Source organism: Haliotis cracherodii, unplaced genomic scaffold (genome assembly GCF_022045235.1).
Source record: "Haliotis cracherodii isolate W230 unplaced genomic scaffold, xgHalCrac1.p SCAF_9, whole genome shotgun sequence".
In the NCBI taxonomy this organism is placed as follows: Eukaryota; Metazoa; Mollusca; class Gastropoda; order Lepetellida; family Haliotidae; genus Haliotis; species Haliotis cracherodii.
This window is the reverse complement of record NW_027266343.1, coordinates 60,040,696-60,066,780: the sequence shown is the minus strand read 5'-3', so window position 1 is coordinate 60,066,780 and position 26,085 is coordinate 60,040,696. Positions and strand designations below refer to the sequence as shown.

Sequence of the window (26,085 nt, the reverse complement as noted above, 5' to 3'; positions counted from 1 at the left end):
TTCTAAACTCGAAACTCGAAATAATTAGACAGAATCAGGAGGAAAGTAGGGTTAAGCCCCTTTTGAAAACAAATAGGTCTTGCATCTTGAGATACCACAATATAAACACAGAAACTGCAATACTTGCCCTAATATTGCTCAGTGCGGTGTCAACTGATCTATCCTCATAGGTTCTCTGCAAGACAAAACGCTTGTACGGCTACATATTCGATACTAAACATGAACATATTCAGATGTCTTTTTCCAGATACATCGTATGTGTATGGGGCTGACGTTTGTCGCAACAGTCGCTGCGTTTATCATCATCTTCATAGAGGCCCAAGTTTACAGCCAGGTGAGCTTCTCTAGAAGTGTAACAAGTGGATCTAGTGTAGACACGTGACTGGATCACGTACATGTAACGGGTGTCATCTACCTGCTGCAGCTTCTCAATCAAATAAACAAAAGCACCACAATGATAAGAAATATCAGCTGAAACATAAATCAAACATGGGATTAAAAAAAGTTTATTTCTCTTCCTTAGGACATCAGTATTCCCACTGTATCTTGTGCATGTGTTTAGCAATACCAATTGGGATCGCAACTTCAAAACCATTATGGAAACTGTCAAATATTATGCCAAAAAATGTCCCAAAAAGAAAATGTTTTCGTTGCTTTTATTTATGAATCAATATCAAATGATTGCGAAAAGGTGACGCAAAGGCAAGTCTTTTGTTCAGACGCGGAAACATCCGGTAGAAATCAAGATAGGAATTACATTGGAATTGCATATTCGTGTGTATATGTGGGTATATACCTGTGGAATCCTAGAAGTGACATTGTCGCAAAAAAATATCATTCAAAACGCGACAATTCGACAACGCAACAATGCCTCAAAATGGCCAAAATGTCGCATTGTCGCGCTTTGGTTTAGTTTTTATAATTTTTGCTTGTTGGACAAGTACGACAATGCGAACATATGCAATAATGCGATAATGCGACAATGCGATGGTGTCCCTTCTAGGTTTTCATACAAACCATATACGTTATATGGGCTTCAAATCAATTATTTCAAAATGTGTCAAAGAAAGCTATTTCTCTGACATCAAACAATACAATAACATGTAAAGTATTACAATTCACTTTTATCACAACCTCTTTGATCTTTACACAAAGTGTTATCAAGCTTGTTGAGGTTGTAAGGACTATATGCACAAAGTGTAATCAAGCTTGTTCAGGTTGTAAGGACTATATGCACATAGTGTAATCAAGCTTGTTATGGTTGTAAGGACTATATGCAATATAGTGTTATCAAGCTTGTTGAGGTTGTAAGGACTATATGCACAAAGTGTAATCAAGCTTGTTCAGGTTGTAAGGACTATATGCACATAGTGTAATCAAGCTTGTTATGGTTGTAAGGACTATATGCAATATAGTGTTATCAAGCTTGTTGAGGTTGTAAGGACTATATGCACAAAGTGTAATCAAGCTTGTTGAGGTTGTAAGGACTATATGCACATAGTTTAATCAAGCCTGTTCAGGTTGTAAGGACTATATGCACATAGTGTTATCAAGTTTGTTCAGGCTGTAAGGACTATATGCATATAGTCCAATCAATCTTGATCAGGTTGTAAGGACTATATGCACAAAGTTTAATCAAGCTTGTTCAGGTTGTAAGGACTATATGCACATAGTGTTATCAAGCTTGTTCAGGTTGTAAGGACTATATGCACATAGTGTAATCAATCTTGTTAGGTAGTAAGGACTATATGCAATATAGTGTTATCAAGCTTGTTGAGGTTGTAAGGACTATATGCACAAAGTGTAATCAAGCTTGTTCAGGTTGTAAGGACTATATGCACATAGTGTAATCAAGCTTGTTATGGTTGTAAGGACTATATGCAATATAGTGTTATCAAGCTTGTTGAGGTTGTAAGGACTATATGCACAAAGTGTAATCAAGCTTGTTCAGGTTGTAAGGACTATATGCATATAGTCCAATCAATCTTGTTCAGGTTGTAAGGACTATATGCACAAAGTGTAATCAAGCTTGTTCAGGTTGTAAGGACTATATGCACATAGTTTAATCAAGCCTGTTCAGGTTGTAAGGACTATATGCACATAGTGTTATCAAGTTTGTTCAGGCTGTAAGGACTATATGCATATAGTCCAATCAATCTTGTTCAGGTTGTAAGGACTATATGCACAAAGTTTAATCAAGCTTGTTCAGGTTGTAAGGACTATATGCACATAGTGTTATCAAGCTTGTTCAGGTTGTAAGGACTATATGCACATAGTGTAATCAATCTTGTTAGGTAGTAAGGACTATATGCACTGAGTGTAATCAAGCTTGTTATGGTTGTAAGGACTATATGCACAAAGTGTAATCAATCTTGTTCAGGTTGGAAGGACTATATGCAATATAGTGTAATCAAGCTTGTTATGGTTGTAAGGACTATATGCACAAAGTGTAATCAATCTTGTTAGGTAGTAAGGACTACATGCACTTAGTGTAATCAAGCTTGTTATGGTTGTAAGGACTATATGCAATATAGTGTAATCAATCTTGTTCAGGTTGTAAGGACTATATGCACATAGTGTAATCAAGCTTGTTATGGTTGCAAGGACTATATACACATAGTGTAATCAATCTTGTTCAGGTTGTAAGGACTATATGCACATAGTGTAATCAAGCTTGTTCAGGTTGTAAGGACTATATGCACATAGTTTAATCAAGCCTGTTCAGGTTGTAAGGTCTATATGCACATAGTGTTATCAAGTTTGTTCAGGCTGTAAGGACTATATGCATATAGTCCAATCAATCTTGTTCAGGTTGTAAGGACTATATGCACAAAGTTTAATCAAGCTTGTTCAGGTTGTAAGGACTATATGCACATAGTGTTATCAAGCTTGTTCAGGTTGTAAGGACTATATGCACAAAGTGTAATCAATCTTGTTAGGTAGTAAGGACTATATGCACTTAGTGTAATCAAGCTTGTTATGGTTGTAAGGACTATATGCACAAAGTGTAATCAATCTTGTTCAGGTTGTAAGGACTATATGCAATATAGTGTAATCAAGCTTGTTATGGTTGTAAGGACTATATGCACATAGTGTAATCAATCTTGTTAGGTAGTAAGGACTATATGCACTTAGTGTAATCAAGCTTGTTATGGTTGTAAGGACTATATACACATAGTGTAATCAATCTTGTTCAGGTTGTAAGGACTATATGCACATAGTGTAATCAAGCTTGTTATGGTTGTAAGGACTATATACACATAGTGTAATCAATCTTGTTCAGGTTGTAAGGACTATATGCACATAGTGTAATCAAGCTTGTTCAGGTTGTAAGGACTATATGCACATAGTTTATTCAAGTGTTTACCAGTAGTAGATAAGTGATAAGTATCCATCCACACATCCACATTTGATGACGTCACAAGTGCACCTAGTAACCTCACGTGACTGATGACGTCACATAACCTTGACCTTGGGGGGTGGAGGGGTGGGGGTGTTGTCATGCGATCAATGACCTCGTATAACCTTGACCAATAACCTCGTATAACAGCTGTATCAACAAAGCGTTTCCGAACAGTTGAAAGAAAAACACTTGTGTAAACACGAGATTGTTTTGAAAGGAAATACTTAAATCAACGAGAGCGTATTTGAAACGTGTGGTGGGGGAGGGATGTTGTCAACGTCAATGCCTCATTAATAGGCAAGATAACTCATTGATATGTAAATGTATAAGTGATGTATAAGGTTAATTAGATGAGTACAGGGTCAACTGACCAAATGCAATCATGCAACTAATTACTTGAGCATTCTTTAACAAAAAACAATGGATAGTAATGAATATCCTTATATGGAAACTAAGGTCACCAATCCCTCATTAATAGGCAAGATAACTCATTGATATGTAAATGTATAAGTGATGTATCAGGTTAATTAGATGAGTACAGGGTCAACTGACCAAATGCAATCATGCAACTAATTACTCGAGCATTGTTTAACAAAGAACAATGGATAGTAATGAATATCCTTATATGGAAACTAAGGTCACCAATTCCTCATTAATAGGCAAGATAACTCATTGATATGTAAATGTATAAGTGATGTATAAGGTTAATTAGATGAGTACAGGGTCAACTGACCAGATGTAATCATGCAACTAATTACTCGAGCATTCTTTAACAAAGAACAATGGATAGTAATGAATATCCTTATATGGAAACTAAGGTCACCAATCCCTCATTAATAGGCAAGATAACTCATTGATATGTAAATGTATAAGTGATGTATCAGGTTAATTAGATGAATACAGGGAAATGGAATGTTATTGCGACTGCATTTTGGCGCCTTTTTTAAGCTTTCCTCCATGCGCATTCAGGGCTGCGTCTGCTGAGATTATCAACCCGGGAAGAAGTGTCTGGGTTTGTTTACACAACTGAAAGGCGAATGAGTTAACGCCCCCAATCTCACATACATGTATAGGGAAGTCTCGTACTATTAACTCAACTTTGAAAAAACAGTGAGGTTATTGTTCAAAATGAAAGTTTTTTTTGTGAGTTTGTGTCTTTTTCTAATTTCATTACATATTTGTAACACAAGGACTGATATTTCAAACATTAACCTCGTCAACAACAAAATCTAACAATGTGGTAATGAAAGTCTTTATATGGAAAATTGTTTACTACGCCTGTGTTAGGCCTCTACTCGCTTGGAACGGAATGGTTGAGAAACGTTTTACTTTTTCAGATTTCAAGACTTTTGAGGGTTTTTTTTGTGTGTATTCTAAATTTCTTTAATTACTTGAAACAAATTCAATAACTAATTTATAAATTTAAACCCACTTTTCGTAACTCAGCATCTAATTGAATTTCTTTTAAGTGAAACAGGTTTTCTAATACAGACTATACCATAATTTCCAAGCGAGATTCCACCTTAGATAACCTGAAAAAACACTGCGCTTGGTAGCAAGATCCCCCTTATAGTCTGTTTCATTGTTCCACGCACTGTTTCACAAATGTATTGCTATAATTGACCACACACACACACACTCACACACACACGTATAAGGTTAAATTAGATGAATACAGAGTCAACTGACCAGATGTAATCATGCAACTAATTACTTGACCATTCATTAACAAAGAACAATGGATAGTAGTGAACATCGCGCGCAAAATGGAACGTTATTGCGACTGAAATTTGGCGCCTTTTAGCACCTTTTCTCCATGATCATTCGGGGGGGCTGCGTCTGCTGAGATTATCAGCCCAGGAATAAGTGTGTGATCTATGTCAATATGTGTTATAAAACTCAACGGTAGTGTTGAGTGACTGACATTTTCACTCTAACCTTGCTGACAGATAAGACGTCCGTTTTGAACATGAAGAGAGTTTCAGGGGATATATTTGGACCTACAGTCATTTTCACAAAGTGTAGCAGGACCAAGTCGAGAAAAACATGTCAGAGAAAATCAATGGCATCAAAGGGGTCGCCGAAGAGACTGGTTGCATCTAAGAAGAAAAAGATGACAACCAAGAGGGGGAAAATGGCTATACTGAAAATACAACCCGTGTCGAAAGTAGAGGCTGTTGTGAAACGAATCCGACCTGCCTTGAAGCGTCGCATGGCTGAAGGAAATAAAAGAATGCTTCAGACCCTCTCATCGCGCACTTATCGTATTTGATCACTATGGAGGTTACCACCTGTCCAGACTGGCAAGAGTTTTACGTGAAAAGATAATCTATAGAGACATCAGAAGCAGGTGCACAGGTCAACTCAAGACTCACCTTCTCTTCTTCCTCCTCTGGATAAACACCTTACTCCTCCTCCTCCTGTGGATAAACACCCTCCTCCTCCTCCTGTGGATAAACACCCTCCTCCTCCGGATAAATACCTTACTCCTCCTCCTCCTGTGGATAAACACCCTCCTCCTCTGGATAAACACCCTCCTCTTCCTCTGGATAAACGCCCTCCTCCTCCTCCACCTCTGGATAAACACCCTCCTCTTCCACCTCTGGATAAACACCCTCCTCCTCCTCTGGATAAACAGCCTCCTCCTCCTCTGGATAAACACCCTTCTCCTCTTCCTCCTCTGGATAAACACCCTCCTCCTCCTCCTCCTCTGGATAAACACCCTCCTCCTCCTCCTCCTCCTCTGGAAACCTGTCTCGAAAATCAAAGCTGCTGTGAAACGAATCCGACCTGCCTTGAAGCATCGCAATTGTGAAGGGTATTAAAGAATGGTTCAGACCCTCTCATTGCGCACTTGTATTTGATCACTAGGGAGGTTACCACCTGTCCAGACTGTGGCAAGAGTTTTACGCGAAAAGATAATCTACAGAGACATCAGAAGCAGGTGCATAGGTCAACTCAAGACTCGCCTTCTCTTCTTCCTCCTCTGGATAAACACCTTACTCCTACTCCTCCTCCTCCTCCTGTGGATAAACACCCTCCTCATCCTCATCAGGAAATATCTCCTCGTTTGCTTTCATCTCGGGAGCACCAGCGTCACAGACGATTCAAGTTCCTCATACCCTCCAACAGCATCGTTGTTGGACCCAGTGGATGCGGAAAGTCGATGTTTGTCTTCAACCTATTACGTCGTGGATTCGTTCAACCCCTGCCCGACTGTATTGTCTGGTGTTATACTGTGTGGCAACCTCTTTACGATAGCATTCTTCAAACTTTACCTCAAGTGCGGTTTGTTAAAGGAATACCTTACAATCTCGAAGATGAAAACTTCTTCGATGCCGGTAATCAGAACATGATGGTGTTGGATGACTTTTTGTCTGAAGCAAAGAATGACAATCGGATTTCCCGTCTGTTTACCCAAACCTCCCACCACAAAAATGTCATTATCTTTTAGCTATTGCAAAACCTCTTCCCGAGAGGTAAGGAATCTAGGGACATTGCTCTAAATTCTCATTATGTCACACGTTTCAATTCGCCAGTGGACAGACAGCAGGTGAAGTTATTCGCCAGAAGAATATTTCCTGAAGACATTGGTAAATTTATGACTCTTTATGAAAGGGCTGTTGAAACCCCTTACGGACACCTTACAGTGGATCTCAAACCCGGTACAAGTGAGAAGAATAGATTACATGTCAACGTCTTGACAACCAACGACAATCAACCTGATCACAGTGCTTCACAACAACAACAACAGCAACAACAACAACAACGGGTAAAAGATGTCTCTCTAGCATAAGACGTTCAGACAGGCCCTGACATTTGTGCTGATCACACTTCGACTTCCAAAGAAAGGTCTCTTAGCTTTGACGATGACGACGTTGAAACAGCATCCATCTCGAGTGACGACACAGTACCTTTTACCATGGCCACTGCGTGTACTGACTGTGGCGTATTGATAGACAATATGTACGATCTACAGCGACATATCAGATCATGGTGTCCAGCAAACGACGACTTGAAATGCAAAAGAAAACGTCTCAGATACGAGAGTGACGACAACAGTGACGACAATGAGGAACGACTTCCTGAACAGAAAGGCGAAGGTCTCGCTGTCAAATGTCGTCGCTGGAAGCCGCCAAACACCGACGTGGATGCGGAGGAGCGGCAAAATGTTGGTTTACAACGCATCTGGAATCGTGTGAACAACATCAAGCACGACGGGATGAAACTCAAGAGGAAAAAGTACAGACAACAGGGTCGAACAGAAGAATGGATTGACAGAAAAATGAAACAGATGTGGGAAAGTGAATTGAACGACAGCCTCAAAAGTGTCATAGAGTTCGCCGAATATTTGAGACAGGCGCCTCTATTTCAACCCATCCTAGACAGCCTGAGCGATATGGATCCTGGAACTGATCAATCTATTATCAAAAACAAGATCGCTCGTTTCACGAAAACTGTGATGAAAGACATTCTGACTCGTGTAGACATACCCGAAGCAGAAAGTGACACTGAATCTACCTCAGCTGCCGATGATGGCGATGACGAGCAGAGCGAGCAAGAATAAAAACCTTGTTCTCGTGTTACAACCCTTCAGTCGAGATGTTGTGTTACCCACAGCAATGACACGGAAGAATCGGTCACCAAGTCGAGGTAAAGGAAGAAGATTTGGACTTATCCATGTATTAAAAACAGGACCTGTCATTACGTCAAAACAGATTTATCTAAATAACAGCTCCCTGGCGTCAAAGAAAGGCCTGGTCGTATACATCAGGAGACCGGTCAAGTTGGGACCTCCGGGAAGCAAACATCTATAAATGTCACAAAGATGGTCGTCTCCATCAGGTGCATCTGAGTGGTGTATTTCATGTCGAGATTAAACACTTAAAACTTTTCTAAAATCATTGAACCGTCAAGGTTTTTAATGATTTTGTAAATCGTTGCAATCACTCGAACTGTACACTTGTAAAGACAACACCCTGTGCTGTTAATAAAAGCCTCATTACAGTTTTTATTTTGTTGTTGTTTTAATTCATATTTCTATGATGTCATACATATAGTAGTATAGGTAATGATGGTTCTGGCTCACTTCCACTGGAGCGGGATTCATATACTTATACCACCACTACAGGAGGATTTTTTTATGCCAAAATGACTATGCGATTCAACGATAGTCATGAGATTAAACTAAATTGACCACCACCTGGAGTCTATAATATAAATTTTTATAGGTAATGGGGGTTCTGGCTCACTTCCACTGGAGCAGGATTCATATACCTATAATGCTAATACAGGGTGAATTTTTTATGCCAAAGTGATTATGCGATTCAACGATAGTCATGAGTTGTATTAAACGAAACATCAATATTAATTAATAATGAATAAAATTTACTATAGCCCACGAGGATATTGGAAAGGTATAGGAGCAATAAAAAAATTAGCCACCGCGGCTAAGGTATCTAAAGATGTGGCCAAGGATTGGTTAAAGAAACAAGCGTTGTGGCAAATATATTTACCGGCACCGCGTTATATACCGAGAAAGAAGTTTGATATTTCTACGACGAATGAAGTTCATCAGGCTGACCTCTTGTTTCTTCCCCACGATAAGGTAAAACGCAAAACGTATAAATACGCTTTAACAGTAGTGTATGTGGCTAGTCGATACAAAGAGGCTGAGCCATTAACATCGAAAGAATCAACAGAAGTAGCTAATGCACTGAGCCGCATATATAAACGCGGACCACTAAAATGGCCTAAGCTATTTCAAGTAGATCCCGGTCGAGAGTTTATGGGATCGGTAACTAAACTGTTAACAAAGCACGATGTCAAAATCGTCCGTGGTGAAAGAGAGGCCCACCGTAGTCAAGCCATTGTTGAAAGATTTAACAGGACTCTAGCGGAACGTTTGTTTGGCTATCAGTATGGGATCGAAATGAAATCCGAGCGATTGAGATCAACCGAATGGGTGACACGATTATCAGCCGTTGTATCAGCGCTGAATAATGAAGTAACAAGATTAATAGGTAAGAAACCATCCGATGCGATTAAAATGAAATCCGTGACTTCCGAATCTTCAGCACCGAGGAGAGGCAAAGAACGAAAACTTCCGGATAGAGTAAGGGTAAGATATTTATACCAGCCCGGTGAACTCGAAGGAGGCCTACGTCGCGCAACCGATCCCATATGGTCCCTTAAGACGTATAACATTAGTCGATTGGTTACGAAAGAAGGAGAGCCTATTCTTTATTATCTTCAAGATGGACCGGGTAGGGCATTTGTACGAGAAGAATTGTTCATAGTTCCCGACGGTACGGTATTACCACCATAACCATAAGCATAGGTAGTTACACCATCATTATCAATCCATCTCTTTGTATCTAAGGGGGATAATGATGTCTTGTTCATTCTTAATCCATATATCCTATGATCGTAACTTCTTAAAGAGTTCATCTCGTGTTTGAAAGTTCTACCATTGAATAATGATTCTTTATACTGTTCATGTTTGATATGCTTTTTTACCACATACTTCTTAACACCCTTGGCTTTTCTTATCTCTCCATTATCGGACTTTTTTATAGAATACATCTTAGGTCTTAATCCTACATACTCCGCTATAGGAGTCCCAGCACATTCATCCTTCATCTTACCTAATACCTTTTTATTTACTACGCTGTGCAGTGGATTATCTTTTGGGTAATCGCTCGTGTCATACATATCTATTTTTTCTGCCATATCTTTATACACATCCTCGGTTTGTATTTCCATCAACAAAGAATCTGTGTCGGTATATAACACCTCGCGTCTATCGCCGTATTGCTTCTTAAGTTCGTTGTAATAAAAGTCATACATTAAGTGTTTTGACAAGTCGAGAATACTCATACCGACGTACACCGGTCTGTTGAATTTTATATTACTCTTTTGCATATGCAACGCGGCTAAGTCGTTATCGAATATCTTGCTTCTGTTAAAAGCCGAACTGGCTATAAGTTTCCTGAGTCTTTCTTCCTCATTAGATCTGACTAATTTAACATCAACACGCTTCCTTAGATTCTCCATAGTTTTACCAAATACCGAGTTATTCATGAGCTTATACAGATTCTTTTCGAAATCGCTGGTGGCTATCTTTCTTAAATCTGTGTTCAACCTTATATAGGGCTCCATCCAAGGGCTTTGATCGAACTTAAGAACTCTGTGTATTTTCTTTAGTTTCATACCTAACGATAGATACAACTGGAGATTTCTGTAGTGAACTATATATTTTGTCTTATCCATCAAATTTGGTACGAGTTTTTCTACGTTAGCTAACCTACTCTTACCCATCAAGGAGTGTTGATATTCCGACATCCAATCTTTATTAACCATTAATCTTTCGGGAGCTAACGGATAACTGTTATGGTCTTTATGTAAGGAACTCGGATATTCCAAGTCAACTTCTAGTATGTACCCTTTATTCTCATCATTATTATTGATATCATTCACACTGACCCACTCAAAACCACCCGTGGGTAAAGGTTGACTCAAAGCCCATCCGTACAAATTGTTAGCGTCGAGATATAATATATGCGTGTTGGGTTTACTCGGATCGTATCCTTCCACTAATTTATTATTAGCCTTAGAATACCTTTTCGCTGTCATCGATATACCCCCTCTTAATCCTTTCTCAATAAACAAGTGCATATCGTAATCTGTGAGTAATTTTAGTTCTACGCCGGTCTTCTTCAACAATGCATCCCACGATAGTCCGGGACTGGAATAGTACCATGCCGGGTCCAAGCCGTATTGTTTTAAACACGTCTTTCTAAATATCTCGAATATATCGGCGAGTAACAGTACATCGGTTTTTAAGTACAGATCGTGATAATCGCCTAAATTCTTACAAACTAATTTATCCCAGACCGTCAGAGCGTGTTCATAATCGGCATCTGTTATTCTAGATTCTGTTAAGTTACTATAGAATGATTCGAGGGGTGGTAATTCAGTTTCTTCGAATCTAGACCAATCATCCATATATTCGTAAGGATATACACCTTTTCTCAGCAGCAAATGACGAGTTATCTTATCTGTATATTGATTTGTTATAGCAAAGTCATCGGGATTATTCGCTTTAGCTAAATTGTCCAGGGAAGATAACAGAAACTGTACGGAGTCTATGAATCTAAGCCCATTACTTTGCTTTATTCTAGATTTCCCATCCTTGTCCCTATAATGTATAGGTTTAGTCAACGAGAACGATATGTATTTTTCCATGTTGTTAGGAATGCACGTTAAACCGCCGTCGGTCTTTGAGATAGCTTGCATAATGAGATGTGAATCGTATCCTCTAAGGTTATGAAACACAACGGGGATGGGTATTGTTTGAGCATTCATTTTTATTTTCAAGTTACACTCGTTATGAGCGGCTCCGCGATAATTACCCGTGACGTGACAATGATCTCTTACGGAATCCCCATCCAGAGGTTTATTACAAACGTGACAACTCGTTGACTTCTTGTGGGCCCTCCAATCATCTATCGTCAAACGCATGGGTTTCTTACACGATAATTCTTCCCTGATTATTCTCTCTTCATTTTGTAAATATTCTAGGACCTTTCCCGCTGCATCGGGACCTCTGTAAATCACGGGAGTGTTTGTTTTCCCATCATACCTTACAACTATATATCCAAACCCACAAGGAATATGTTCTTGAGTTTTGTAGGTAAAACTACTCTCAGTATTGCGTTCGGTATTTTCTATGGGTTTGATAAGCGCTTCGAAGTCGGCGTAAATTATGTACGGTACTGGCATTTGATTACAATAATGTTCAAATTTTAATATATTTTTCCCCTCTTTAGGCATATCGATCCTGATAGCGGTCTGTCCAACACCTCTACAGTCTTCTTTATGCGCTTCTAATAGATCTTGTCTGCTGTACCCATGCAGGCATCTTTCACAGAAATATTTCTTTCTAGCATGTTTTGTTTGATCGTATAGCACCCTGTTTAAACTCTTTATCCACGTATAATGATATTTTCCATCTTTTTCGATCAGAAATGAATTGATTCTGGGAATATGTTCCGGAGCGGAGCTTATCCTGTGTACAACAATTCCTTTAGAATGTCCGAAAACATTTATAGCTAAATTATTTTGCTTTTCCACCTTATCAATTTGTGATATTGGTGTAGGTTCGTCTATACCATCGAAGTTGAGTCCATCGTTTTGGGGATAGCTAGAAGGTCTATCCGCATTTTTGTCTACGGGGAACAATGCAGATCTTATCATCATTCTTAAACAGTCATCGGATTTATTTTTTACATTAATTATGGCTTTTTTCTTCTTATAATACGGGGGTAAATCTATATAAGATCCACCTTTGAAAGGCATATAATTCGCTATATCTAAATATAAACTATCGATTTTATCCACACCCCAACCCGAACCTCTATTAGTCCAGCGTTCTAAAGTTTCCTGTATCCTCTGAATTGATGTATCTAATGATGCTTTATAGTATCGGATTCGGTTATAACTTCTTGATTGCTTCGGAAATATGGTTCGGTATATTCGACGCTATCGTCTGCATTACTTTTACTCAATGTCATTTTAATCGTCAGCTGGTATTTTATACTTTGTAAATCATCTAATTCCTCGTTAATTTTACTCGATATGATGGGCTTAACATCGTTAACATCCATGTTGGAATTAATATCCATCTTCCAACCTCTTAGATATTTACCAACGCCGGCGGATGTGGGTACAAATATTAATTCTTGCTGTTGTTGATTATCATCATCCTCGTCTTGTTGATTATTATCTAGTAAAGCGATCAATTCAGCTCTTCTCATTCGAGAATAACCTCTCAGCCCACTGTTTCTCGCTCGAACTCTGAGTTCTCTAACAGTCTGGGGTGGTTCCAAACCGAGTAAGGTAATCAATTCAGCTTTTCTCATTCGAGAATATCCACGTAGACCACGTTGCTTTGCCATAGCCTTCAACTCTCTGACAAAAACCATTGTGGTTGAATGGTATATGCAAAATGATTCATTTGTCTAATTGGTTGTTTTCATATATCTAAATACGTATCCTCCCCAACCTATTCCTCTCATTGATGTAATCTCTCTTCCTAGCATAAATAATCTGGTTCCTGACCCTATCAGCACCGTGTTTCTTACATAAACAATAACGACCTTTGACCCCTATCCCGCATTCAGAACACTTATAGTTTATGTGTCCACGCTTGATGTAATAATTGTGTATACCGCAGTAAACATCAACACAGCGGCGGTTACATAGAGTCGTCTTCCCCATGAGTGTAAAGTTGCAGTTATTCATGGTATATACATCTATCATATCATTTGTCTAAATGCAAATCACATCTAAACTATTGTATAGCTGAAAATTCGTGCATGGCGGATTCGACATCCTTAAACGTTTGAATTGAATGTCCTTCCTTAATCAGTTGTTCATGAATAAAGTCTAATCTCTTCATTCTCTGCTGCGTATATTGTAACTGAGCTGCTTGGTATTGTTCTAAAGCTTTATTATGTCGTTTACGCTCCTCTTCAACTTCTTTAGCGTTTGATTCCCTCATACTGGAAAATAAATAATTACTCCCCAAAAAAGCTAGAGCATTAACAACAGCTCCACCGACCATCATCGCAATTGATGCCATGTTCAATACTATAAAATATTCAAATGTTTAATTACTTCATTATGTCTTCCGGGATAAGTCCTTGTTTGATGAGCATATCCTTCGTTGCCATTGCTAATCCAATATCCAGAATCATCATACCTATATCAAATCCATTAAAATCTAGCTTCGGAGGTGTGGCTTTAGTAAGCATTTTAGCCATACGGGCATAGCCAATGGCCAAGCCGGTGACGACCGCTGAATGATACGTCGCGTTTACCAACATTTTACCGTCTGTAACTGGAGTAGTCATGCTTCTTATAGCATTATATGAGGACTAACCTCTAATTGAACTTGTTGTTGCGGCGGGGGTGACGTTTTCTCTTCTCCGGTCTTATAAAAGAACCATACAGCCGCTATACCAGCAACTCCTACTAGTGCCCATGTTTTAATCGGATTTGAATTATTTATTAATTTTGCTTTGCGCGCCAGCCCTCCCTTCCTGCGGCTATTTTTTGGGGGTTCTTAGTAACTCTAGCTTGTTTTTGTGTTTGTGGTGCATTCAAATTCTCATTCACTTGTGGTTCCTCATTCACTTGTGGTTCTGTTTCCGCAATCTGTTGTTGCGTTTCCGCAATCTGTTGTGGTTGCGCAATCTGTTGTGGTGTCACCTGTTGTGTCTCCATTATTATTAAGTGGGCACGTATGTTTAAATTGACAATACCTAGCCGTTATTAAAGCTGTGGTGAACGGAGCTAAGAACATTCCGAATCTATGATAAAACTCACAGCTCACTGAGCTTATAGCGTGTTCGATGAATGGGTCTTTCTCTAGAGATTCGCATAAATACATGCGATGTTCTGCCGGGATGGGGAGAAACGTACTAGCTATGACTGTGTATAGTTGTAATATAGACGACCCTATAGTTTTAGTCATGCTAGCTCCCAGTCTAGACTCGTAACGCGCGTACAGTTTTTTAATCTCTTCGTCGGTCATGTTATCAATTTTTTCGATGGTATAATTTTCTCCCAAATATTGGGAACATTTTCCACCGGCTACCAAAGCCGCGAGTCTTTCTCTATGTTTATCTGCATGTGTATCAACATTTTGATCAGCATCAGATTCTTTGAGCATTTGTTCGATGAGTTCGTCGCATTCCATAATGTAATACCTAAAGAGATATTTAAGTCTAACATAATATAATATGACATATCCAATACATCCCGTAATAATGAACTGTTGCGAAAGAATGATGATTTCGAAACACATTTTATGTAATATTAACCGCTAATGTTCAATTTGCTATAATTTGCTACAATTTTGCCATATTTGCTACAATTTTGCTATAATTTGCTATAAATTTACTATAATTTTGCTACATTTTGCTAAGCAATTGCATAAGCAGCTGGTTGATCGGTTTTTAATACGAGTTTACAGTGCTTCGTTGCTGCTAACAGTTTTCTGACTTTGTCACGTTCATTCTTGGTATAAATGACATCATTTTCGCGTAAACATTCCTCGAATGAATCTCGATCTTTGCAATGAAAGAGTGCTACCCATTTGGTTTGCTCTCTGAGATCTTTCAGGACAGAGTTGTATTTTTGAGTAAGTACCCAAACGCTATGTTGAGTATGACGTCCGGAGAATGCTAAATACGAAATCATATCTTTCTTTTTTGTTAATTCTTTACTCGCGCTGCAGTCGTCTATTACGAAAAGGGTTGATTCTCCTTTGTATTTTTCGTGACATACTCGGAGACAGTCTTGTAAACGATCGCCCGGATCGACTCTGTGTATTCCGTCGTCATTCATTACCCAATCTCTCGATAAGTATGTTTTATTAACGCTTATAGTCGGGCACAGAATAATAATATGATCGAAAACGTCCCGATAATGACTTTCTAAAATATCTAGAATAAAGGCTGTTTTTCCGCAGCCCATTTGCCCGCATATGATAGCGCAGTGCGGATCTTTAGGTAAAAGATTATCAATAGATTGCTTGCACGAATCTCCCATTTTGTATATTAAGTTGCGCATCCATAATCACGTACAAATATATGTTTAATTTACCATCGGTTTCGAGGAGCTTCGTTATCTGTATGGTGACACCCTCGCTAGCATTTTCTATTCTCCTCCCACTGCCGTGTAGTTGGTCATCGTCCGTTGTTCGCATGTCGAGCCATAGCGCGTACTTCGAGGTGAGGTATTCACCCATCGATACACTCCCGAGAGACAGATCTTTCATGACCGCGTTAACTTCCGGAGAGCGTTTTATAGAAGGAAGTTTTTTAATCTCATCCCACTGGTGATGCGATAGCATTCCTTGGCTATATAGTTGATTAGGAACGCCCTCGATAGTCAATTCTACTTTCGTAATCTTGGGATTGTAGAACTTCTCGGTATTTCTTTTAAACGCATCGGAGGGGTCCTCGAACAACATTAAAATACCCTTCAAAGACCTCGTGGGGACGTTTAGATTGATATACCACAACGTATCTTTTTTGTCCCTCGTGATCTTTCGATGTCGCAGCACGCGATCGTACAAAATGGCTAAACTTCCCGAATACTGGTTACGAATTTGTCTGGCTAATTCGGGATCCGTTATCATATCGTACTCGAGCGAGATATTGTCAATGGAATAGCTAGCATCTACATTAGCGGATCTGATTACTCTACCGTAGTCGTTAAAAGTGAGTTCGTATTCTAACCTATCGCCTAGGGATGCTTGATAAAATGGCATGTGGGAATCTAGTAATTCAAAGTCTAGGGGAATATAGAATCGGTTACCTAATGCGTCGGCAACGGCCTGATCTTTTACTATGGTACCATCACCACTAGAAGCATCTACTCGCAGTCTCAATGTGTTCTTATTACAAATACCTTGGTACTGTAAGTTTTCCCGCTCTTTATCCGTTCTCCAGAGATCCATGTAACAATAGTATACATCGCTATCGTCGATACTCAAAACCTCATTACCGCTAATTTTAATAGCGATTTTCTTAACGATAGCACGACCTAAGTTCTGAACCGGCTCCCTGTTAACGTCGGTAGAATTCAAAACAATCGTAAATGCTAGTCGGACAGTTCCCGGAACTAACACATCGTGTGCGCCGAGATTAGGAAAGCGAACCAGAAGCGTTTGATTCTGATCGATGGTACTAGGATTATTAGTTATAGTTACAGACTGACGAATTGCTTTGACCCCTAATGGATCTCGAAGTCTGCGTTGTGGGTTTAACTTGCGTCCGTATTGCGAAGACATTGTTATATTGAAAACATGTACCCTGTGTTTAATATAAAAATGACTGATTTTGATATTAATGACTTAGATCTAAGTACCTTTGGTGACCCAATCGAAGATACTGATGAAACCAGGTTTGGTGACACAAATCTTAATGATGAAATTTTACAATCAACCGTCAATGATTATTACGATGCATTAAAAGATGATAAAAATTATGTTACTCCAATAGGTCGTGAATATTCAAAGTTTGAGATAGATAGTAAAGGAATATTTTGACTGCGTGGCGCTCCGGATATTGATCTTATGCATTCTCGTACTCGTAAGCCCCTAGCCTTGTCTACAATAGCCGCTAAAAAAGGCATCGGCTTTGTTCGTGATGAATTAGGTTTTGTAGACTACCGACGACTTCCCGCGAAGACTACTAAGGCTCTTCAGACTATGAGGAAAGAACTCGTTAATACAGATGATTTGGAAGCAGCCTCGATGGTGGCCTCGGACGGACTCGGAGAAATCTTGGATACCTACTACGATAATTCAACGTTACAAGTACCACATTCGGAGTTCAGTATTAGGGAATTACGAGGTCTTGACAAGGCAATGCAAACTATGCGGGGAGAACTCATCAATAATATAGCCAAGCTATCCGAAATCGACAAACATATAGCTCAAGAGAAAACAAAACTCGAACAGGCGGGCGATGAATTCAGTAGACGTCGCGTTGCTGAAAGATTGCGTAACCTAGAAGAGGAAAGATTGGCCCGCCTCGAAGCGGCTTCCAGTAATAGAAAGGCACTTCGTTCGCAAATCAGTCGTATTCGAGAAACTATCGATCAAGTCCTCAACGATGACACTACACTGGCCGATAAAATTAAAACATTGTTCAGAGAACAGGGAATAACAATTGCTAGTATTTTAACCGCGTTGGGATTTATTATATCGACTTTGACTCTCTCATTAACAGGTGGTAGTACAGGTGGTAGTACACTGCCTAACGATAAAAACGGTATAAGATAGTGGATAAAAAAGCATTTAAAAGCATTAGGTTCAGCACTGGGAAAGCTAGCTGAGAAAGCCGCGGCCGCACTTCCCGGTATAATAGGGAGTGTTGTTTCCTGGCTATTGAATTTATTAGCTAAGACCACCACTTGGCTTAGTCAAAACTTGTGGGGGTTGATCGTAGCAATTGCAGGGCTGTTGTACGTATTCGCTAAGAACTATTTAACCACCAAATCAGTTCGCTAACCAAATCATGAGTAAACCAACCGAGACTCCACCCACTACAAGCGCTGTTTTTTCATCGATATGTTGTTGATTTTTAGCCGCAATATGCGGTGACACTTGTGCATCAGTAGATGTTTGAGAAACATGTGGTGTTTGCGGCTTGACTATTCCCTTTTCACCCGTGATCGTTTGCATTATTAATTCGACGTTCATATCTGAATTTATACCTGGTTTTTGTTGATCGGTAGCGATAACAATTTTATTATTATAGCCTATCACTTGACCGATCTTAAGTTCCATATTACTCGGAGACATGTATAGTCCCGGTGCATAAACGAAGTCCACTTTGGATTGAGCATACTGTAATGCATCTTGAAAACGCTTTATAGACGATGGTATGTCAACTGGTGAATTAATGGCGTCCTCCACGTTTGCGGCAAACTGTTTTTGCGCATCGAGCGCCGTCCCAGAACCGATAATGGACGTTCGTGTTTGAGATTGTGCACCGAGAATTGCCCATACATAAGTTCTTATCGATTCATTAACTCTTACAAATCCTGGATTAGTAAAATTGTTTTCCGTTTTATCATTAAGAAATTCATTCCAAGCGTTTGCGGTATCATTCATTTGTATAAATTTTTTAACAATATAAATTAACCCACTCTTAAAACTCATAATATCCCCTCTCCAATCATTACTATAAAGTTCCCAGCCTTTATACCAATCACCGGTTTTATGCCAATGATCATATATTCTTGCGTAAAGTTTGCTGGTACTATACAACTTACCAAAATTAACTGGAGGTTTATTAAGTTCTCTATATATATAATCGCTTTCTTCTTTGACGGATTTATTTTCCTCTGTGTAAGGAACACCTAGACCATGGTTTGCTCCTTTAATACGCCAATCTTTACTCGTAGAAACATTAAATTCCTGACATAATTATTATTTGTGGAATTCCACGCTCGATCCTGCGGTAATGGAGCACTAATTTCTTTAAGTATACGTCTAATCTGATAGTACACGTGAAATGACATAACAGACTTATTCAGTTCAAATCCTGGAGCGTAAAGAGATACGCCACATCCCGTTGTGGCACATCATATGGCAAAGTTTAACTGATTCTGCCAAAATTGCATCGGATTGTGAAACCAATCGTGCACCATTTTATCGCTAGTTGCCGTGACTCTGTACTTTTCAAAGATATCGGGGAATTTAACTAAAAATTCAGCACCAGAGGCAGTTACTATAATCGATTGATTAGTAATGTAAGTTGATTTCATATTTAAGTTATGATATAGTATCATTGTATATTTAATATGTATGTTACACTACCTGGAATAACAAATGGTCAGTCTATTGAACTGCTTCATACTATCGATAACTCGAATGGACAACTCGAAGTAGCTCTATGCGATGTAACGTATTACCCGCGGTGGACCAATATAAATGCTACGAGAAGAAATAATGAGATGTTTATATTAGATGAAAACGATGACAATGTTGTTGACAAATCCATTACTATACCTGATGGGTATTACAGTGTATGCTCACTCAATGATGAATTTTTTTAAGCCTAATGGAGCTAGTCTCACACAAAATGAGGCGAATGGGAAAATAAAATTAAGCGCTGGAAAAAAGGGTGTAATGATTTCAATGTACTTAGGATTTACACTTGGATGGAGAGGACAAGTAACAGTAATCGAGGCATCAGATCAGGGGGGTAAATTACCCGATTTAGTTCCCTATAAAGAGTTGTTCATCCATCTTGATCAAATCAGTACAACGGATAATATTCAACAAGAAAGCCCTTCAACTCTACTCAGAAGTGTTCCAGTGAAAAATGAAAAATACAATAGCGGTAGAACAGAATCTTTCTCGTCATTACAATATAAAAAATTAAAGCGTGGTATTATTTCAGACCTCAAAATTTCTGTATTAGATGTAAAACACCAACCTGTACATATAGGATACTTAAGTGTAACACTCCATATTATAAATAATGGTTGATGCATCAGGCCCTGGAACGCTCAGACAATGTAATACAATTGCGCTTTCCGATCTCGGAGACACGGAAGGATTCGGTAAACCCGGTACCAATGGTAAGTTATACGCTTTACACTTACACGATAATGTATATAAGCGGAAAGAAGTCACATTCACGGGTAATCTAGAAGATTTAAGAGATGTTGACGTTAGTAGACTCCTTAAAACCACTCCGTACAATATCATTTACAACAGTGAGAATAAATGGACTATGGTTGAGGCAAACATAAAGTGGCTACTGAATATCGTCATTACCCCACCTTATGCGATGATGGTTAAGGGACATAATTTAACTAAGATAATAAATAGTGGCATCGTACTCGCGGCCTATATCCCGTCAAAACGAAAAAGTGTGTTAGTCACTCCCCTGCCAGAAAAACCAGGTCATATGTTATATAGTCGTCCGGCAATCCAAAATGTTAGTTTAAATTTGGTTACAGAATTCGATGATATTAAACAGAACTTGAGTGCAATACCTAATATTTCTACGCTTATTATTGAAGTCTTGTTCGGAGATGCACCGGTAGATGCCTTCGAAATATTACCAGGTCTATCGATTAAATGGCTCAAGAAACACGAGCGTCAACGTTGCAGTATTATTCATGTCGGTGCATCACCCGTTACATCCCTCGAGGGGGTTCAAATTATTAAAAGTGGTAGTATTTCTCTTTCTAAGATATTCTTGCCGTATAATATACATTTGATAAGGTTGATGTATACTCTCAAAACATTTAAGCAAGACCAATTAAAGACTATTATATATTCGTAATATACACTATGAGTTTATATCCAGCGCTCGATGAAATGATGGAAACTGTTGATGGATTTCGATTACATCAAATAAACGACATAAAACATCGAATAGAAAAGGATAGGGAGTTGAGACTTGGATTGTATAAAAAGTATCGCAGAGCCGTGAATGCTCTGGACGGAGTTGACACCGCTCTTGTAGTGGCTGGCATGGGACTCGGTGTAGCCGGTGTCGGTTTACTATCAACTATAATCGCCGTGCCTATCGTGCTCGGCATGGAAATAGCGGCTGGAGCCTTGGGACTGGCAGGAATAGCGATAAAATTCATTTCTCGTAGGTTGCAAAAGAAAGCATTAAAACACGATAGTATTCGGATACTCGCCGATGCAAAGTTGAACAGCATCGAGGATCATATTTCGACAGCAGTGGCCGATTGTAAGATATCCGAGGAGGAGTTTCGTTTAGTGCTGTCGGAACTCACCAAATACAATGAAATGAAGCAGGAGATTCGATCAAATTCTCGTAAGACCAATGGTATTAGCGAAGACGATAACAAAAAGTTTACAGAACAAGGGAGGCAACAAGCGTGTCAATTATTCCGTGCCAAAACCAAAGAACTGGTTGGAGATTAAAAATAAATTGCTTACTATCGTGTGATTACATTTAGACAAATGCTTACATAAATATATAATAATGGAAAAAACTATTAAATGGAGAGAATTACCACAAGGTTTTTATTATATCAGTGATGTCAAACCAACCAAATACGGTAATCAATTGTTTCTTATCAATTTACAAAAAGAGTGTAGTTATATAGTCTGGTCTCCTAGTAAAATGAAGGAAGAACTTAATAAAAATGTTGAATATCGCTTTATCGATAAAAATAATGAAGAATATTTTTATTACCATTTAGACTCATCTAAAGCAATGATTGGACCCAGGTATTGGTGAGCTGGAGCCATGACTATCGTTGAATCGCATAGTCATTTTGGCATAAAAAATGCCATCTGTAGTAGCAGTATAGGTATATGAATCCTGCTCCAGTGGAAGTGAGCCAGAACCCCCATTACCTATAAAAATTTATATCATAGACTCCAGGTGGTGGTCAATTTAGTTTAATCTCATGACTATCGTTGAATCGCATAGTCATTTTCGCATAAAAAATTCCTCCTGTAGTGGTGGTATAAGTATATGAATCCCGCTCCAGTGGAAGTGAGCCAGAACCATCATTACCTATACTACTCATATGGTCAATGTGCCTCTGGAAAGCAATTATCTCTGCAAGCCGATCACACGACAGTTTGTTTGTGTGTTTTTTTAGTATCATACAGTAACTAACACGAACTTGTCTGTCGTAAAACCACACTGTTAACACTTCAATTCAACGAGAACCGTGAACCTACAGTGAGTGAGTGAGTATGGCTTTAAGCCGCTTTTAGCAATATTCCATCAATATCATGGCGGGGGACACCTGAAATGGGCTTCACTCATTGTACCCATGTCGGGAATCGAACCCGGGTCTTCGGCGTGACGAGCGAGCGCTTTAACCACTCGGCTATCCGACCGCCCCTCCATACAGATTCACATCATAGATCTATCCCACTTCATTGGAGGTGCTCTGACGACAGCACTTACAAAAAAGGAGCTCTTTTCAACAAATTGTCACAGGATAGGTTTTCAATAGCCTATTTAGGCTGAAATTTGATTGTTAACACGAACAAATGTCCAGCGTGGTACTCAAGGGGTTAAACTTTTTCATCTATATTTAAATGAGAATCTTGCGTGCCCGGAGACTTTAGAAAATTGTAAAACTGTTTAGCGTTAAATATTATTGTTTAATCACGTTTGTATACACGCAACGAATAAATATTCTTGATGTGAGTGTATTGTCATTTTGTTTGTTTTTTAACATATACCCAACCTGATACAAAACAGTCAATAAACCTTGTGATATTCGCTGCAAGAGGTTTTGAGTTAAAGGTAATGAACGCTGTGATGTGACATGGTGAAATAATAGAAAAAATAAACAATAATTGGTATCAATAAACTTAAGAAATTTTGATTTGGTAAAATACAATGTATAACACTAAGCATTGATTTTTTAAATTTTCCGAATCGCAGACGAACTCGCATTAGTTTTTTCGTTCAAAATCGACATGGATGTACTTATTAAATCCCAAATAGTATGTACGGGTGTTAATCAGGTGCTATTCGGTAACTAAACTAGGGAAAGATGCATATGAAAATCATGTACATGTTGCTGAGATGATCTCCTGACTTCTACATACTCGTTGGAAGATATTAGACATAAACACAATTAATGAAAATTATTCTTATAACTGCAAATTAACACGAATATACACTCATACTGTAAGTAGGTCAAGGGTCAGATGCATTCGGGCAGTGTTTGAAGTAAAATGCTCGATTCAACTCGTGAAATAGCCGTTCATTGGTTTCTCCTGTAATTACAAATACTCTGAATCAGGCATAATAGACACATACTTTGGAAGACATCCTCTCTCCGACTATAATTTCTCGTGCAAAACACTGTATTCTCCCACCGAATATCATGTTTCCCACTTGAATTTGTTATAAAACACAGAGGTGAGGTTTCCAGCTAACATCCCATGCTCTCAATTAATTTCCAATAATTATCAAATTGACTTCCAAGTTATCAGGTAACGACCATTCCGTTATATTAGCTAGCTATCGCGGTATTATAATATGTATCTAGCAAACAATGGTTACATGGTCAGTTTGAAGTTAAAACTATCATGAAATATTACACAATGATTTTGCAAATTCGTACTTTGCAGAGTTAAAGGATATGGTTGTAAATTTCACACAGGCGAATTGGTGTTTTTTCATATAATTAGTATTGTTCTTTTACAAAATTAGATCCTGATATTCTTAGCATTCATTATGCCTTTATTGAATAGTATATGATAAAATTACACCAGTTTCTTATAAGTGAAAAATATAAGAATGAACACACCCCACGGAGCGTGTTTAGTTTAAAACCGTATGACAAGACAAATTAATAATATTTGCGTTATTCAGTGTCAGTCAGACAGTTGGGTGTTGGCATCTAACAGTGTCGGGACAGCAGGTTGGGTTTTCATTGACAAAAAAACGGGAGGGGTGTTTCAATTGTATTTGAATTACCGACCATTATTTATTGGATAAAATTCAAAACGCAGTACGTAAATTTTGTCTCTCCATTCACGTGTATCACATGGCATGTGTATAGTTACTCATACCATATGTGAACTTTCTACAACGGAGTGGAGCTGTGGTAAACCACCCCCCTCCATTCATAAGCAGGCTCACGATAAATGGCATGTGGTGACCTCAATTTCAGGAGTCTCTCTAGATGTCAGTATTTCACAAAACAGCTACACTGACAAAACAAGGTGTTATGTGTATAACATATACCAACTCATTCGGAGTGTTGTAAAATAAACCTCACTTGTTACCATATAAGCAATGTGATCTACTGTTAGATGCGTCGACAACTGTGTACATAGTACACTAACTAAATATGGAAATATTACTATGCCCATTGAGCGTTGTAAAGACAGTGATCATGTGACTCCCCATCGAATATGTACTTGGTGAAGCTTACGTTGAATTGATCATCGGGTTATCTTCCTGACCACTGACAGAGGACACAATACACCAAACAATTAATCTTAAGGTTTTAAAAAGCTAATCATGCTAAATTCAGAATATTCTAACATTATCTCGAGTTATAAAAGTAAATTTTCATGAAATTACTTTGAGTATTCTAATTCTTTCTTTGTAAAATGTTTAACGAGTGATGTTTTATCAACAACAACAAAAAAAAGAAGAAGGATTATATCTGATTTCTGTTGGGTATGAAACAAATGGATTAGTAAAATAAGAATCTGTTTTAAGTTTAACTGTTAAATAATATGAATTATTTTGTCACAAGCATGGTGTACAAATTCATACAAAACATTACAAAAATGCTTTACACAAATATGCAGTAGAGGTAGACAGATGAGAAAGGAAGAAAAAAGATTTCAATGTAACTAATTACATATCAGTAAATAATTTGTAAAAATATTTAGATTAAAATTATTACTCACCTAAGACTGACTCTGACACAGCAGCACGTCACCTCCATTCTCCTCATTCATTCCGTCTTCAATACAGTCAGCAAGGTTAGAGTGAAAATGTCAGTCACTCAACACTACCGTTGAGTTTTATAACACATATTGACATTGATCACACACTTATTCCTGGGCTGAAAATCTCAGCAGACGCAGCCCCCCCGAATGATCATGGAGAAAAGGTGCTAAAAGGCGCCAACTTTCAGTCGCAATAACGTTCCATTTTGCGCGCGATGTTCACTACTATCCATTGTTCTTTGTTAATGAATGGTCAAGTAATTAGTTGCATGATTACATCTGGTCAGTTGACTCTGTATTCATCTAATTTAACCTTATACGTGTGTGTGTGAGTGTGTGTGTGTGTGTGTGTGTGGTCAATTATAGCAATACATTTGTGAAACAGTGCGTGGAACAATGAAACAGACTATAAGGGGGGTCTTGCTACCAAGCGCAGTGTTTTTTCAGGTTATCTAAGGTGGAATCTCGCTTGGAAATTATGGTATAGTCTGTATTAGAAAACCTGTTTCACTTAAAAGAAATTCAATTAGATGCTGAGTTACGAAAAGTGGGTTTAAATTTATAAGTTAGTTATTGAATTTGTTTCAAGTAATTAAAGAAATTTAGAATACACACAAAAAAAACCCTCAAAAGTCTTGAAATCTGAAAAGTGTAAAACGTTTCT

The 26,085-nt window shown here is 38.4% G+C and overlaps 1 protein-coding gene across 1 annotated transcript in view; it reads left to right on the top strand.

Annotated features, from left to right (window-relative positions):
• Positions 1-26,085, top strand: part of LOC139452633 (putative ferric-chelate reductase 1) — a 63,263-nt gene that overhangs the window by 23,428 nt on the left and 13,750 nt on the right. Inside the window, exon 11 of the mRNA XM_071234170.1 lies at positions 248-334. Coding sequence (XP_071090271.1) covers positions 248-334 — 87 coding nt within the window. The remainder of the gene's footprint in view (positions 1-247; positions 335-26,085) is intronic.